Source organism: Arvicola amphibius, chromosome 3 (assembly GCF_903992535.2).
Source record: "Arvicola amphibius chromosome 3, mArvAmp1.2, whole genome shotgun sequence".
Lineage (NCBI taxonomy): Eukaryota > Metazoa > Chordata > Mammalia > Rodentia > Cricetidae > Arvicola > Arvicola amphibius.
Window position 1 is genome coordinate 55678577 of NC_052049.1, and position 16627 is coordinate 55695203.

Genomic DNA, 16627 nt, shown 5'->3' on the forward strand with positions numbered 1-16627 from the left:
TAGAGGGGTAGAGGAGTAGAAGGCCTCACATGACAAGAGACACGGTCAGAGGATGGAAGCTGAATTCATTCTTCTGCAATGAACATTCTCTCTCCAAATAGCATAAAGTTTTTATGAGGGCAGAGCTTTTGTGACTTAATCATCCTTGGAGGTCCCATTTCTCAGCCCGGTTGGGCCAAGGACTAATCTTCCCACATGGTCTGGAAGGTTCAGATAGTGTGTAGAGGTTCTGATAAGTGAGAAGCATAGATCCAGCTCCCAGGCGAGGCTCTTTGACTGCTTCAGAGCTTCCCCATGCAGCAGCCTTGGCTGCTCACATCCTGAGGCTGGCAGGTGGAGAGGACCAGGGACAAAAGGTGCTCATTCCCACAGTACAGAATTAGCAAAAGTGAAGGCAGAATGCCTCTTTCCTTCTGGGTTTGACTCAAATGATTGCATCCTAAGAGCTGGTTTCTCTGGATGGTGGGAGTTTGGAAGAACGTTTTGCTGTTTCAGCTTGTTGTGTGCTTTCCTCTCCCTGTCCGGGTGGTGCAGAAAGCCCAAGCAAGATGTGTGGTTGATGAGCTTGCCCAGGCTCTACTCTAGAAAAGCCAGTTCCTCTGCTGGGGCACTTTCCAGGCACAGCCGCCTGCTAACACAGCCCCCTTAGCTCTTAGCACCCTGAAACCCTCATCTTAACCCTTCCATTAAGTATTTCTTATGTTTCAAGTTCCTCCCCCTCTCTATTGCTGCTTCTAATTCCTTCTCATACTTATATTTCTCACTTCATCCCTAAAAGTATTCAAGATAGTAGTCAAACAGACTCATGGCCAGGCACATCCAGATTAAAAATAAAATAAGTAAAGATATCAGGTGATGTAGTCTACAATGTGGTCCTCTGAGCCCTGGAGTCCCCTGAATTTGTTTCAGAGTTTCTTGTTTGACAGAATGGCGGCAGACATGAAGGTAATTATGTGCTTCCCATTCAAAACTGAGAACAACTTGTCTATAAAGGTTCTGCTTTCCTGGTCACTGGGATTTGAAGAATGAACCCTCACAGTAAAAGGCTTAGAATTAAAACTGGTGTCATGGTGGTTCTGTGACATTTTTCTGAATAGATAAGACTAATCAATTATAGACTTTTCTTTTGCATTGGTATATGGGCAATGCTGGTCATGAGTAGCTTTATAGAAGATATGACTGAACACCAAGGCATCAACCTGACAATCCAGAGTGTATGCGGAGATGCATGCTTGTGCATAGATGCATGAGTGTGCATAGATGTGTGTGACATCTGTGTAAGTCAGGGTGCGGCTCTGTTCCTCTTGCTGTCCCATCTTAAAAAATTCCAAATGCCAAGGAAATGGAAGATGTGGATCTATCTTTAATTTGACAGATGTTTGCATGTGCTTTGCATAGGATTAAGAGTCAAAACAGCTGGCAAACTCCAGTGCCAAGAGTTGCTACAATTTTACTTTCCACTTCAAAACCCAGTCCCACAGTCTCACGGTGTAACATCAGCTCACGGTGGCCATAGGGAACGTAGGTCTCTCTTACTGCCATCCACAGTTTTAGGGTAAAATCATTGAAATCTGCCAACAACCATTACCTAACTTCATTGTTACCACAATGATAATGCCAGCTTTGTAATATTTCAAGAAAACATCAAATGGCATGAAGAAAAGGAAGAGAAATTGAAAATATTCTTCAAAATAAGCTGGGTGGCATATTTTATAGAGATAAATGATTTAATCATCTCACAACCTAGCCCCCAAATAGTTCTAGGCTCCTCTAATAGCCACCGTTCTTCCTGTTCCTCTACTAGGTCACCCCTACTCTTTTCTATCTCCAGATGTTTCTAAAAAACACCTGAAACTTTCTCAATAATGAGTTCTCAATGAAAACCAAGCCCGTGGCAGGCAAGGCCGGAATGAAGAGCCCAATGGCCGCCAGCACGATTGCAGTCCCTTACCTAATCTTTAGACCATGATTATGCAATTTAGTCACCCAAGTGTGCTTGCTCAGCCCACAGCAACAGTGTCTGTTTCTGTCTTCTCCGTTTGAAAATTGCCTCTCTGTGGGCTGAACATGCTCCCGATTTTAGCATTTGTTTTGAGCCCACATCTGCCCACTTGTCCTGTGGGCAAAGCTGTTTGCACAGCACTCGGTTGAAAGTGAGCACGCCAAAGAAAGCGCATCCCCATGGCGTGGCTTCTTCTGTAGGTGTGTGTTGGCTTGTTCTGTAAGCTTGTTCCTGCTCTTTCAGGACACTGTGGTCCTATCAAGTTCTCTCAGTCAAATTTTTTTAATAAAATTTGATGTATTGCAGATTAAAGTTTTCTTCCTCTCCTTAAATGAATGAACGTGTGCCTAAACTGAACCAAGGCTGTGCATTTGATATTCTGCTCTGCCTTGCACAACAGATGCTTCTCATTACTGAACTCTGAAGGAGCTATTTAGAAAATAATAAAACTAACAGCTAAGCACTGGTGTTTTTTTTTATATGCATCTTGCCAGCTTTACTGTAATTATGTCATTCAAGAAAAGTTCTAACCACTTCCTTTCTGCAGCCCTATTGCGTTTCAAGAGATCAAAATCATGGCCGTATTTCTAAGGGAGTAAATATGATGCAAGTTTAAAAATAGCTTTACATGAAATCATTATGGGTTCTGGAATATTTGTTGAGTAAAACCTTGAATGGAAGGAAAAGGGAAGCAGCTTAGCAGACCAAGATAATACACAGTTAGTGGAAATGGCCCTGAAATTTAATCAATGGGAGTCAGTTGAGAACCTGATTAAAAGCAAAGAAGGGTCTGTTAAACAGAAATTAATTTTTGGTTCTACTATTCTACCTTTACAATAGTAAATGTTACTGTTTTGCCTATATAAGAAGCTGAGGGATGGCATCTAGAAGCACCATCCCAATAGCCCTGTTAATGGTCCAGAAAGAGAAGTCTCATTTTTGGGATATCAGCTGTCACGCAGAGACTCAGATCATCTTAAACTCTCCACAGTTCCTTGAAGAAATTTTCATCTGGGCTGTAGTCTAGAGGCTACGTTTTCAAGAAACCTGTCAGATAAAATTTCATTTGTTTCCTTCCTAGTGGTGTATAGCTCTTCTCAGAGCTAGTCAATACACCTTTCCAGGAAGGGAGAGGACTGCTGTGTAGCTGTGTTGGCCACAGCTATAGTTACTGGCCATTGGTGGCTACTAAGCCTTGCCATGACTAGTGCTAGTGGGGAGTTAAAATAGCCTTCCATTTTAGATCATATAAATTGTCATTCAGCCGTGTTTGGTTATTGCCACCACGCTGGGAATGCGTCTCTAGATCTGAAGGAACCCCTCCCGCCTAGAGCTTCCTTAAGGCACAACCTAGACAAAGAAGAAATCATATTGTTGATTCAAGAAAAATGTTTCAAGAAAAATGGAACAGCGATTATGAAAAGCAGGAGATCCATTGCATAGTTCCTGTTCTTCTTAACCTCCAGTTGCACTGGATCGAGAGGCTGGCCAAGGTCAGCCCGCAGGTTCAACAAGACAGTAGAACTTAAGCTTAGCTTGTGGAGATCTGGATTTCAATTACGTTCTTAAAGTTCTACTGAGATGAATGACTTCCAAGCAAGCACTTTTAATGTGTAAACCAGCACGAAATGCTTATTATCGGTACGGTATTGCCAAGGTACTCTCGAACTCACAGCCTGGGTAACGTTGTATCTTCCAGCAGCCGTCCTGGAGTCTGTGCCAGCTGACCGAGCAGGAGACTCCACAGAACTGTCACCTTGCAGATCCCCCTCCACTCCCCGGCACCTCCGATATCGCCAGCCTGGAGGTAAGGGCTCAAACACAGATTCAGAAACAGAAAAGGCATTGCTTAGTCTTAGTTATAAAGACAACTAGAAGCAGGTAAGGCTGCATGGGTTCAAGGAGTGGCCGTAACGATGATTAGGAAGCCTACCTTTTGTCTGGCTAGTATTGCTGGGCCTATTATTGTGCTGTGGACTGCGCAGAAAACACGATGAAATGTGTGTCCTCGTGCATGGCTAGTTGAAGGATCAGCTTCCTTACCCTGAGTCCCCAGTGTAAGCTGTCCAAGCAGACTTGAGGGACCCTTATTAGAAATTCTTATTTCATATAAAATAAGGTTCAGTCGAATGGGACCCTATTATTATTGTTAGTAACAGAACCTGATCATTTTTTTAGTATACAGTTATAAAAATTATGACAAATGATTCCATAGTTTGTTTTGAAATACAACAATTATCTGTGAATTAGAAGAGAAACGACTCAAAAAGCAGAAATATTTTATCACCCCATTTTCTGTCCTTATTGCTCAAATAATTATATCGAAATCAGGGTTGCTTTGAAATGTCTCCTTCTCCTGGCCCCTTCAAGAGCTGATTATATCAAGCCAGAAGAGAAAATTATGAAACCAGGTTCACTCCAAATAAGCCAACCAAAACACAGGTCGTTATTTTGTTTGGCCCTCAGTCTTCATCTAGGGCAAGTCAGAAAAGCTGAAAGTGCATGTCTCCAGGAGGTTACTGCACTTGTGGCCCCAGCCACTCTACAGAGGCTGTCATTTTCAGCCTTTGTCTGTGAGAGCCGCAAAAAAAGTATGGTGTAAGCTCTGGCCAGATCTCAGTCCCTGGGGTCAGATTCCTTGTCATTTGGGTAGCCTTGGCAAATGAAGGCAGCCTTCTAGGCTTTTCTATCTTGTCACATGACTACAGCAGAAGCAGCTCAGTCTCTCACTATTCCTAATGCCCTGGTCAATGTAGGACCTGGCACTTCCCTTGGTAAGTGTCACATAGTCTTCCTTAGGTTCATTGCCTCCTGGAAGAAACTGTAATCAAGGCCCATGGGAGACTGACGAGAGTTAAATACTGCTAGCCCTTTTACTATTAGAGCTTTCTTTTGTAGTTTTATATTCATATGTGTCTTCACACTAAAATTTTAATTTATATAAAGATTTATTATTTTTTTACCTACCATAAAGACTTGAGAACACAGGAAGTAACCTAAAACCTGGGATAAAATTGTGTCTACAAATAGTAGAATGTCATATAGTTTCTTAGTGTCTAGCCAATGTTCTGCTTGTTCACTAAGATAGTTATAACTTCATGTTTGGAAATATTATGAAACTTTTTGCTTCATCTAAATATCTACCCATTTCCAGTCCACTAATAACTTATACATTCATTCATCTGTCTGTCTATCCTATATACCATCTAATCTGTCTGTTTATCATCATCTGTTGTTTATATACCAATCGTCTATCTGTCCATCCTATATTTCATCTAATCTGTCTTCTATGGTCTGTTATCTCTCTACCAATCGTCTATCCACCCACCTTATTTAATAACCATCTAGCCACTTACTTATGCACATCAAAATTCAGAAGCAAGCTTTTCAAGTCAGAATAATATCACACCATATTTACTAAAATCCTGAGAGGGAACAGTGGTGTTGGAACTGCATTAGTGTTAGGAAATCCTATGTGACTATTATAGGCTGAGACGTGAAAGTGGCTGCAGGGGCTGCTTATTATGGCCTTTCAATTCAAAAAATTAAATGTTTGAAATTACACTTATTTATTTAAGGGTTAGCACGCATATATGTGCCATGGCGTGCATGTGGTAATCAGAGCACAACCTGCAGGAGCTGGCTCTGTCACTGCCATGGGGGTCCTTGGGGACTGAACACAGATTTAGATCAACAGGCTTGGCAGCAAGCAGCTTTGAGAAAGCGCGTGTGTGTGTGTGTGTGTGTGTGTGTGTGTGTGTGTATGTGTGTACAGCCTATGCATACATATGTGGAGGCTAAAGGTGGATATCAGGTATCTTTCTCTATCCCTCTCCAACTTTTCCTTTGAGTTAGGGCCTCTTGCTGAATCGAAAGCTCACAATTCACTGGACTGGGTGACTGTATCGTTCGGGGCTCTGCCGGTCCCCATCTCTCAGCACTGGGATTCCGGGTGTGGCTGCCAGATTGGCTTCTGTGAGTGGTGCAGATCTTAACTCCACTCATGATGTTAATGCAGCAAGCACTTTACCCACTGAGACAACCCAGCCCTGCATCCTTTCAGTTTTAAATGGGACACGCTTAATTCATCCTTAAGGTGGGATGGGACCAAACCAAAGGCCTCACACATGCCTAACACGCATTCCTCTATTAACTGATGAAGAACTTGTCCTGAAAGCATGATGGGGAGTCTTAAAATAGTCTTATTTTGAAATATAATTCATATACTACAAAATTTTTCCTTCTTTTCAAAGTACGTAGTTCATTAGATCTTACATACTGAAAAGGCCGGGCAGCCATAACCACAGTTCAATTTTAGAACATTTCAATACTCTAGAAGAAATTCTATAGTCATCAACAAACTCCCCCACTTGTATCTGCCCCTGGTAACTGCTGTCTATGATCTCTAGGTGTGGATTCATTATAGACTTCTACAAAAAGAGAAGCATTCAGCGGGGGCCTTTATAATTGGCCTTTTCATCTATTGTAGGCTTTTTGACTCATCCATTTTATAGTATGTGTCAAAAATTAATTCCTTTCTATGATGGACTAATATTATCTTTTTTTTTTTTTTTTGGTTTTTCGAGACAGGGTTACCCTGTAGTTTCTAGAGCCTGTCCTGGAGCTAGCTCTTGTAGACCAGGCTGGCCTCGAACTCAGAGATCCGCCTGCCTCTGCCTCCCGAGTGCTGGGATTAAAGGCGTGCACCACCACCGCCCGGCCCTAATATTATCTTTTTAAAATCTAATTTTTTTAGCTGATGGACATTTGGGTGTTTCTAGTTTTGGCAGTGTGAGGCTGCTTCTGTGAATATGATGTTTTTGCATGGATATGTGATTTTTTTTTGTTGTGTGCCTAGAACGGAATTGCTGGTGTGTAATCTCATGACTTGCCTATTAGCAGGGATGTCATGGGGTCTTTTGCTCAGCCCTTCATCCAGGACAGGTATTAATATGAGAATATTCACTGCAGAATATTATCTGTGTGCCTCACCATCCATTTCCTTTTTCTTTAAATGCCCAGGACAGGCAGCTGACAGCCCCCACTGCTCTGTTTCCCCTGCTTCTGCGTTTGCAATTGCCACGGCTGCAGCAGGACATGGGAGTCCACCAGGTGAGTCCCCTGCCTGAAGCGGGTGCTAGAGTCCACTGAACCAGTGGCCTTTGATGCCAGGGTCTTGATGACGGGGGATAGAAAATCTTGTCTTTTGCAGAACTGGGGAACGAACCTCGAGGATGTTACATTAAATAAAATAAGCCAGGTACAAAAATATAAACACTGCATAATGTTGAATATGATCTAAAACAGCTGAACTCCTGGAGTCAGAAAACAGAGATGAGTGCACTAGGGACCAGGGTAAAGTGCGGGGAGAATGGGAGACACTAGTTACAATGGTTCAGCTACATAGGAAGATAAGTTCTGGGAGCTACTATGCAATTTGGTTACAGTAGTTATGATAATAATGCCATATTAATACTTGAAAATCTTGAGGGCATATCTTAAGTGTCGTTATATCAAAAAGTGAGTAACAGATATAATAAATAACTTGGTTTAATCACTCCATTACGTACATATATACATATAATAAAAATGAGTGACTAGAAATAAAAATATGCGGTACAATAAAAATGCGTACCGTCGGGTGAGCCTCACACGGGAGGTCTTTGGGTCAGGCTTCTGAAGAACTCTGTGTCTGAGAAGGGTGTGTCACCTTTCCAGTGTTGGTTGATTCTCCTCTCCAGCCTTTGTGCTGCACGGCTAAGACTTGTGTCCTCCCACAGAGTATGTTTCTGGTCTCTTTGATGAGGATTCTGCTAGACTCTGGCCTCAGAACTCTCTGCGGGGAGGATGAGCTGTAGGACAAGGTTTTGTGGCTGGATTAGTATCCCAGTCCCTCTACTTGAGGCCTTACATGGTTACACGGTTCAGGCTCCAAGTCCCCCATTACCAGAATTCTTTGCTAGGGTTATTCACATAGATTCGTGGATTTTCCATTGTACTGTTTCCACCTCACCCCCAAATGACCCCCAATTCCAATCATTTCTCCCAGTATTTTCTTCCTCCCTCCCCAGCCTTATCCTTCCTGTTCCTACCCCTACCCTCTTCTCTTCCACCCGAGAAATCTTTTCTATTTCCCCTTCCCATGAAGATCCTTGCATTCCCCCCCCCCTTTAAGACCTCCTTGTTACTTGTCATCTCTGGATATGAGGGTCTTAGCATGATTATCTTTAACTTTACAGCTAATATTCACCTATACGTGGGTACATATCATGTTTGTCTTTCTGAACCTGGGTTATCTCACTCAGGATGATTTTTTTCTAGCTCCATCCATTTGCCTGGAATTTTTGTGGTGTCATGTTTTTTAACAGCTGAGTAATACTCCATTCTGTAAATGTATCACATTTTCTTTATCTATTCTTTAGTTGAGGGACAATCTAGGTTGTTTCCAGGTTCTGGGTATTATAAATAAAGCTGCTATGAACACTACTGAGCAAGTATTCTTGTGAAAGGTTGGAGCATCCTTTGGATATATACCCAGGAGTGGTACAGCTAGGTCTTGAGGATTCCCAGTCTTCTGAGAAATCACCATATTGATTTCCAAAGTAGCTATACAAGTTTTCCCTCCCACCAGCAAGGGAGGGGTGTTCCTGTTACTCCACATCCTCTCCAACATAAGCTGCCATTAGTGGTTTTGTTCTTAGCCATTCCGACAGGTGTGAGAGTCATTTTGATTTGCATTACCTTAATAGCTAAGGATGTCGAACATTTCTTGAAGTGTTTCTTGGCCATTTGAGATTCCTCTGTTGAGAATTCTCTGTTTAGATCTGTATTTGTGGCTATTGTGAAAGGTGTTGCTTCCCTGTTTTCTTTCTCAGTCTTTTTTATAGAGTCTCTTGTCATTTGTATAGAGGAGGGCTATTGATTTTTGTGAGTTAATCTTGTATCTAGCCACTTTGCTGAATGTGTTTACTAACTTTAGGAGTTGCCTAGTAGAATTTTCGGGATCACTTATGTATAATATCATATCATCTGTGAATAGTGATACTTTGAATTTTTCCTTTCCAGTTTATAACTTTTTGATCTCTTTTAGTTGTCTTGCTGCTCTAGCTAACTTCAAGTATTATATTGAATAGATATGGAGAGAGTGAACAACCTTGTCTTGTTACTGGTTTTAGTGCAATTGCTATGAGTTTCTTTCCAATTAATCTGATGTTGGCTATAGGCTTGCATATATTGTCTTTATTATGTTTAGGTATGTCCCTTGTATCTCTGATCTCTCCAAGACTTTTATCATGAAGTGTTGTGGGTGATGTCAAAGGATTTTCAGCATCTCATGAGATGATGAAGTGAGTTTTTTCTTTCGGTTTGTTCAACAGATTCTCTTACGTTGAACCATACCAGCACTCTGGAATGAAGCCCACTTGATCATGGTAGATGATCTTTTTGGTGTGCTCTTGGATTTAGTTTGCTAGTATTTTATTGAGTTTTTTTGCATCAATGTTTATGAGAGAAATTGGTCTGTAATTCTCTTTCTTTGTTGAATCTTTGTGTGTTTTTGGGTAACAGGGTAGCTGTGGCCTCACAAGATGAATTTGGCAATGGTCCCTTTGTTTCTATTTTATGGAGTAATTTTAGGGGGGTTGGTATTAACTCTTTTCTGGAAGTCTGGTAGAATTATGCGCTAAAACTATCTGATCCTAAACTTTTTGGAGCTGAGACATTTTAAGCAGTGTTTTTATTTCCTTGGGGGTTCTAGGTCTATTTAAATTGTTTATCTGATCTTGATTAAACTTTGGTTAGTGGTATCCATTGAGAAAATTGTATAATTATTTTAGACTTCTAGACTTTCAAATGTGTTAGAGTACAAGTTTTTAAAGTCTGACATAAAGATTCTTTGGATTTCCTTGGTGTCTGTTGTTATGTCCCCCTTTTTGTTTCTGATTTTGTTAATTTCGATATTCTCGCTCTGCCTTTTAGTTAGTTAATTGGATGAGGCATTATCTATCTTGTTGATTTTCTCAAAGAGCCAACTCCTTGTTTCATTGATTCTTTGTATTGTTTTCTTTTTCTATTTTATTCTAGCCCTCGATTTATTTTCTTTCCTCTTCTACTCTTGGGTGTGCTTCTTCTTTTTGTTCTGGAACTTTCTTTTTTTTTTTTTTTCCTCATGGTTTATTTTTTTTATATTTAAAAATTTCCATCTCCTTCCCTCCTCCTCCCCCCTTCCTCCCCTCCTCCTCCCCCTTCCCTCCCCTCCTTCTCCCCCTTCCCTCCCCTCCCCTCCACCCATACCTCCTCTCCCTCCCTCTCAAGGCCAAGGAGCCATCAGGGTTCCCCAATCTATGCTAAGACCAAGGACCTCCCAACTCCCCCCAGGTCCAGGAAGGTGATCGACCAAGCTGAGAAGGCTCCCACAGAGCCCGTCCATGAAGAACAATCAGAGCCCAGAGCCATTGTCCTTTGCTTCTCAGTCAGCCCCCGCTGTTGGCCACACTCAGAGAGACGGGTTTGGTCACATGATCCATCAGTCCCATTCCAACTGGAGTTGGTGATCTCCCATTAGTTCTGTCCCACCGTTTCCATGAGTGAACGCACCCCTCTCGTTCCTGACTTTCTCCCTCATGTTCTCGCTCCTTCTGCTCCTCATCGGGACCTTGGGAGCTCAGTCCAGTGCTCCAATGTGGGGCTCAGTCACCTTCCCCATCTGTCGCCAGCTGGAGGTTCCCTCACGGTCCTGACTTTCTTTCTCATGTTCTCTCTCCTTCTGCTCCTCATCAGGACCTTGGGAGCTCAGTCCGGTGCTCCAAGGTGGGGCTCTGTCATTTTCTTCATCTATCGTCAGGTGGAGGTTCTATGGTGATATGCAAGAAATTCATCAGTATGGCTATAGGAACTGGCCTTTTCAGGCTCCCTCTCCTCAGCTGCCCAAGGAACTAACTGGGGGCGTCTCCCTGGAAACCTGGGAACCCCTCTAGGGTCAAGTCTCTTGACAACCCTCAGGTAGCTCCTTAAATTAAGATATATGCTTCCCTGCTCTCATATCAACCCTTCCTATATCCCAAGCACCCCATTCCTCCGAGCCCCCCCCGCTCTCCCTTTCACACTTTTCTCTCCCCATCTTCCCTTGGCCCAGTCTTGCCCAACCCTCAAGTTTCCAATTTTGCCTGGCGATCGTGTCTACTTCCAATATCCAGGAGGATTACTATATCTTTTTTGGGAGTTCACCTTCTTATTATCTTCTCAAGGATCCCAAACTTATAGGCTCGATGTCCTTTAATTATGGCTAGAAACCGAATATGAGTGAGTACATCCCATGTTCATCTTTATGGGTCTGGGTTACCTCACTCAGAATAGTGTTTTCTATTTCCATCCATTTGCCTGCAAAATTCAAGATGTCATTGTTTTTTACCGCTGAGTAGTATTCTAGCATGTATATATTCCACAGTTTCTTCATCCATTCTTCCACTGAAGGGCATCTAGGCTGTCTCTAGGATCTGGCTATTACAAATAATGCTGCTATGAACATAGATGAGCATATGCTTTTGTTGTATGATTGGGCATCTCTTGGGTAGATTCCCAATAGTGGAATTGCTGGGTCCTGGGGTAGGTTGATCCCGAATTTCCTGAGAAACCGCCACACTGCTTTCCAAAGTGGTTGCACAAGTTTGCATTCCCACCAGCAATGGATGAGTGTGCTCCTTACCCCACAACCTCTCCAGCAAAGGTTATTATTGGTGTTTTGGATTTTAGCCAATCTGACAGGTGTAAGATGATATCTCAAAGTTGTTTTGATTTGCATTTCCCTGATAGCTAGGGAGGTTGAGCATGACCTTAAGTGTCTTTTGGCCATTCGAACTTCTTCTGTTGAGAATTCTCTGTTCAGTTCAGCGCCCCATTTTTTAATTGGGTTAATTGGCATTTTACCGTCTAGTCTCTTGAGTTCCTTATATATTTTAGAGATCAGACCTTTGTCAGTTGCAGGGTTGGTGAAGATCTTTTCCCAGTCAGTAGGCTGCCTTTGCGTCTTAGTGACAATGTCCTTTGCTTTACAGAAGCTGCTCAACTTCAGGAGGTCCCATTTATTCAATGTTGCCCTTAAAGTCTGTGCAGCTGGGGTTATGCGTAGGAAACGGTTCCCTGTGCCCATTTGTTGTAGAGTACTTCCCACTTTCTCCTCTATCAAGCTCAATGTGTTCAAATTTAATATTGAGGTCTTTAATCCATTTGGACTTGAGTTTTGTGCATGGTGATAGATATGGATCTACTTTCATTCTTCTACAGGTTGACATCCAGTTATGCCAGCACCATTTGTTGAAGATGCCCTCTTTCTTCCATTGTGTACTTTTGGCTCCTTTATCAAAAATCAGGTGTTCATAGGTTTGTGGTTTAAGATCCGGGTCTTCTATATGATTCCATTGGTCAACCTCTCTGTTTTTATGCCAATACCAAGCCGTTTCAATACTGTAGCTTTGTAATAGAGTTTGAAGTCAGGGATGGTAATGCCTCCAGAAGAACCTTTATTGTATAAGATATTTTTGGCTATCCTGGGTTTCTTGTTTTTCCATATAAAGTTGATTATTGTCCTCTCAATCTCTGTGAAGAATTTTAATGGGACCTTGATTGGGATTGCATTGAATCTATAGATTGCTTTTGGTAGAATTGCCATTTTTACTATGTTGATCCTCCCAATCCACGAGCAGGGGAGATCCTTCCATTTTCTGGTATCCTCTTCAATTTCTTTCTTCAAAGACTTAAAGTTCTTGTCAAATAAATCCTTCACTTCCTTGGTTAGCGATACTCCCAGATATCTTATGCTATTTGTGGCTATTGTGAAAGGTGATACTTCTCTGATTTCCCTCTCTGCTTCCTTATCCTTTGTGTATAGGAGGGCGACTGATTTTTTGGAGTTGATCTTGTATCCTGCCACGTTACTGAAGGAGTTTATCAGCTGTAGGAGTTCTTTGGTGGAGTTTTTGGGGTCGCTTATGTATACTATCATATCATCTGCAAATAATGAAAGTTTAACTTCTTCCTTTCCAAATTGAATCCCCTTGATTCCCTTATGTTGTCTTATTGCTATTGCTAGAACTTCAAGCACTATATTGAAGAGATAAGGAGAGAGTGGACAGCCTTGTCGTGTTCCTGAATTTAGTGGGATAGCCTTGAGTTTCTCTCCGTTTAATTTGATGTTAGCTGTCGGCTTGCTGTAAATAGCTTTTATTATATTTAGGAATGACCCTTGTATCCCTAATCTCTCCAAGACCTTTATCATAAAAGGGTGCTGAATTTTGTCAAATGCTTTTTCAGCATCTAATGAGATGACCATATGGTTTTTTTCCTTCAGTTTGTTTATATGATGGATTACATTGATAGATTTTCGTATGTTGAACCAGCCCTGCATCTCTGGGATGAAGCCTACTTGATCGTAATGGATAATTTTTCTAATGTGTTCTTGGATTCTGTTAGCCAGTATTTTATTGAGAATTTTTGCGTCAATGTTCATGAGTGAGATTGGCCTGTAATTCTCTTTCTTGGTTGAGTCTTTGTGTGGTTTAGGTATCAGGGTAACTGTAGCTTCATAGAAGGAATTTGGCAGTGACTCTTGTGTTTCTATATTATGAAATACCTTAAGGAGTATAGGTATTAGGTCTTCTTGGAAGTTCTGGTAGAATTCCGCATTGAAACCATCTGGTCCTGGGCTCTTTTTGGTAGGGAGGTTTCTGATAACAGTTTCTAATTCTTCGCGACTAACAGGACGATTTAGAGCATTTACCTGGTCCTGGTTTAACTTTGGTATATGGTATTTATCTAAAAAACTGTCCATTTCTTTTACATTTTCCAATTTTGTGGCATACAGGCTTTTGTAGTAAGATCTAATGATTTTCTGAATTTCCTCTGTGTCTGTGGTTATGTCCCCCTTTTCATTTCTGATCTTGTTAATTTGCGTGTTCTCCCTCTGCCATTTGATTAGTTTGGCTAAGGGTTTGTCAATCTTGTTGATTTTCTCCAAGAACCAGCTTCTTGTTTCATTGATTCTTTGGATTGTTTTCTGTGTTTCTATTTTGTTGATTTCTGCCCTCAATTTGATTATTTCCAGTCTTCTACTTCTCCTAGGTGAGTCTGCTTCTTTTTTTTCCAGAGCTTTCAGGTGTGCTGTTAAGTCACCAATGAGCGCTTTCTCCGTTTTCTTTAAGTGGGCACCTAGTGCTATGAACTTTCCTCTTAGCACTGCTTTCATTGTGTCCCATAGGTTTGAGTATGTTGTGTCTTTGTTTTCATTAAATTCAAGAAAGACTTTAATTTCTTTATTTCTTCCTTGACCCAGGTGTGGGTCAGTAGTTGACTGTTCAGTTTCCATGAGTTTGTGGGTTTTCTGGGGGTAGCATTGTTGTTGAATTCTAATTTTAATCCATGGTGATCCGATAAGACACAGGTGGTTACTAATATTTTTTTGTAACTGTGGAAGTTTGCTTTGTTACCAAGTATATGGTCAATTTTCGAAAAGGTTCCATGAGCCGCAGAGAAGAAGGTATATTCTTTCCTATTTGGGTGGAATGTTCTATAGATGTCTGTTAAGTCCATTTGGTTCATTACCTCCATTAAGTCTTTCAATTCTCTGTTAGGTTTCTGTCTGATTGACCTGTCCATTGGTGAGAGAGGAGTGTTGAAGTCTCCAACTATTAGTGTGTGTGGTTTGATGGCTGCCTTGAGTTCTAGAAGTGTTTCTTTTACATAAGTGGGAGCTTTTATATTAGGGGCATAGATATTCAGGATTGAGACTTCATTCTGATGGATTTTTCCTGTTATGAGTATAAAGTGTCCCTTTCCATCTCTTCTGATTGATTTTAGTTTGAAGTCAACTTTGTTGGAAATTAGTATGGCCACACCCGCTTGTTTCTTAGGGCCATTTGCTTGATAAACCTTTTCCCAACCCTTTACTCTGAGTAGATGTCTGTCTTTGTGGTTGAGGTGTGTTTCTTGTAAACAGCAAAATGTTGGATTCTGTTTTCGTATCCAGTCTCTTAGCCTGTGCCTTTTTATAGGTGAATTGAGTCCATTGATATTAAGTGATATTAATGACCAGTGGTTGTTAACTTCAGTCATTTTTAGTAGTAGAGTTTGTGTGTTTCCCTTCTTCTAGTTGTGCTGGTGAAGGGTCGCTAGATGCCTGAGTTATTGTCGGCGTTGTTGGACTCCTTGGTTTGTGATTTTCCTTCTATTACTTTCTGCAAGGCTGGATTTGTGGCTGCGTATTGTTTAAATCTGTTTTTGTCCTGGAATATCTTGTTTTCTCCATCAATGGTGAATGCAAGCTTTGCTGGGTATAATAGTCTAGGCTTGCATCCATGTTCCCTAAGTGTCTGTAGCACATCTATCCAAGCTCTTCTGGCTTCATGGTTTCCATTGAGAAATCAGGTGTAATTCTGATAGGTTTCCCTTTATATGTTACTTGACCTTTTTCCTTTGCAGCTCTTAATATCTGTTCTTTATTCTGTATGTTTTGTGTTTTGATTATTAAATGGCGTGGGGATGCTTTCTTTTGATCCAGTCTATTTGGTGTTCTGTAGGCTTCTTGTACCTTCATAGGAACATCCTTCTTTAGGTTGGGGAAGTTTTCTTCTATAATTTTGTTGAATATGTTTTCTGGGCCTTTGAGTTGTAATTCTTCTCCTTCTTCTACCCCAATTATTCTTAGGTTTGGTCTTTTCATGGTGTCCCAGATTTCCTGAATGTTTTGTGTTAAGAATTTGTTAGATTTGTTTAGTTCTTTAATCTGTGAGTTTATTTCCTCTGTAGTATCTTCAGAGTCCGAGATTCTTTCTTCCATCTCTTGTATTCGGTTGGAAATACTTGTCTCTGAAGTTTCTGTTCGTTTACTCAGAGTTTCCATTTCCAGTCGTCCTTCAGATTGTGTTTTCTTCAATACCTCCATTTCATTTATCAGGTCTTGTACTGTTTCCCTTACCTGTTTGATTGCTTTTTCTTGTTTTTCTTGTTTTTCTTGGGTATCTTTGAGAGATTTATTTATTTCGTCTACCTTTTTGTTTGTCATCTCCATTTCTTTATGGCAATTTTTTACCTCCTGTTTAAAGTCCTCTATTATTTTCATAAAGTACTGTTTAATGTCGGTTTCTTCTATATCTTCTGGGGTAGGGTGTTCAATTCTTGTTGTTTCGGGATGTCTGGCTTGTGGTGATGTCATGTTGCCTTTCATGTTGTTGGAGGAGCTCCTGCATTGGCGCCTGCCCATCTCTTCCCCAAAGAATGATGGATCCTCCTGCAGACTGTCAGGTCCCCTTGCAGGCCAAGCAGCTCTCAGACAAAGGCCTACCTTGCTCCGGGCAGTCAAATGAAGGAGGGGACCTCCCACCGGCCTGGGTGCACTCAATTCCAGGTCCCCAGAGCCCAAACAGGCTGAGCTGTGGGATTTTGTGGCCCCAAAGACGGGAGGATGAGGCAGGGGGAGGGGGGGAGGATTCTGGGTGCAAGCTGGGAAGGGACAGGGAGAGAGAGGCAGTATCCGGGGAGAATAACCCCTGCAGGAAGAGCAGGAAGTGTGCTGGTGGCAGGGGGAGTTGTGGAGAGTCGGTGGTCCCTCTCTGGGCAGCTGCCGCGGTTCGGGCA

At 41.6% G+C, this 16627-nt stretch overlaps 1 protein-coding gene across 5 annotated transcripts in view; it reads left to right on the plus strand.

Moving 5' to 3' along the window:
- Positions 1-16627, plus strand: part of Rasgrf2 (Ras protein specific guanine nucleotide releasing factor 2) — a 214846-nt gene that overhangs the window by 122365 nt on the left and 75854 nt on the right. For all 5 annotated transcript variants that reach the window (XM_038323695.1, XM_038323697.1, XM_038323698.1 and 2 more), the window contains 2 exons: positions 3702-3809; positions 7025-7114. In XM_038323695.1, coding sequence (XP_038179623.1) covers positions 3702-3809; positions 7025-7114 — 198 coding nt within the window. The remainder of the gene's footprint in view (positions 1-3701; positions 3810-7024; positions 7115-16627) is intronic.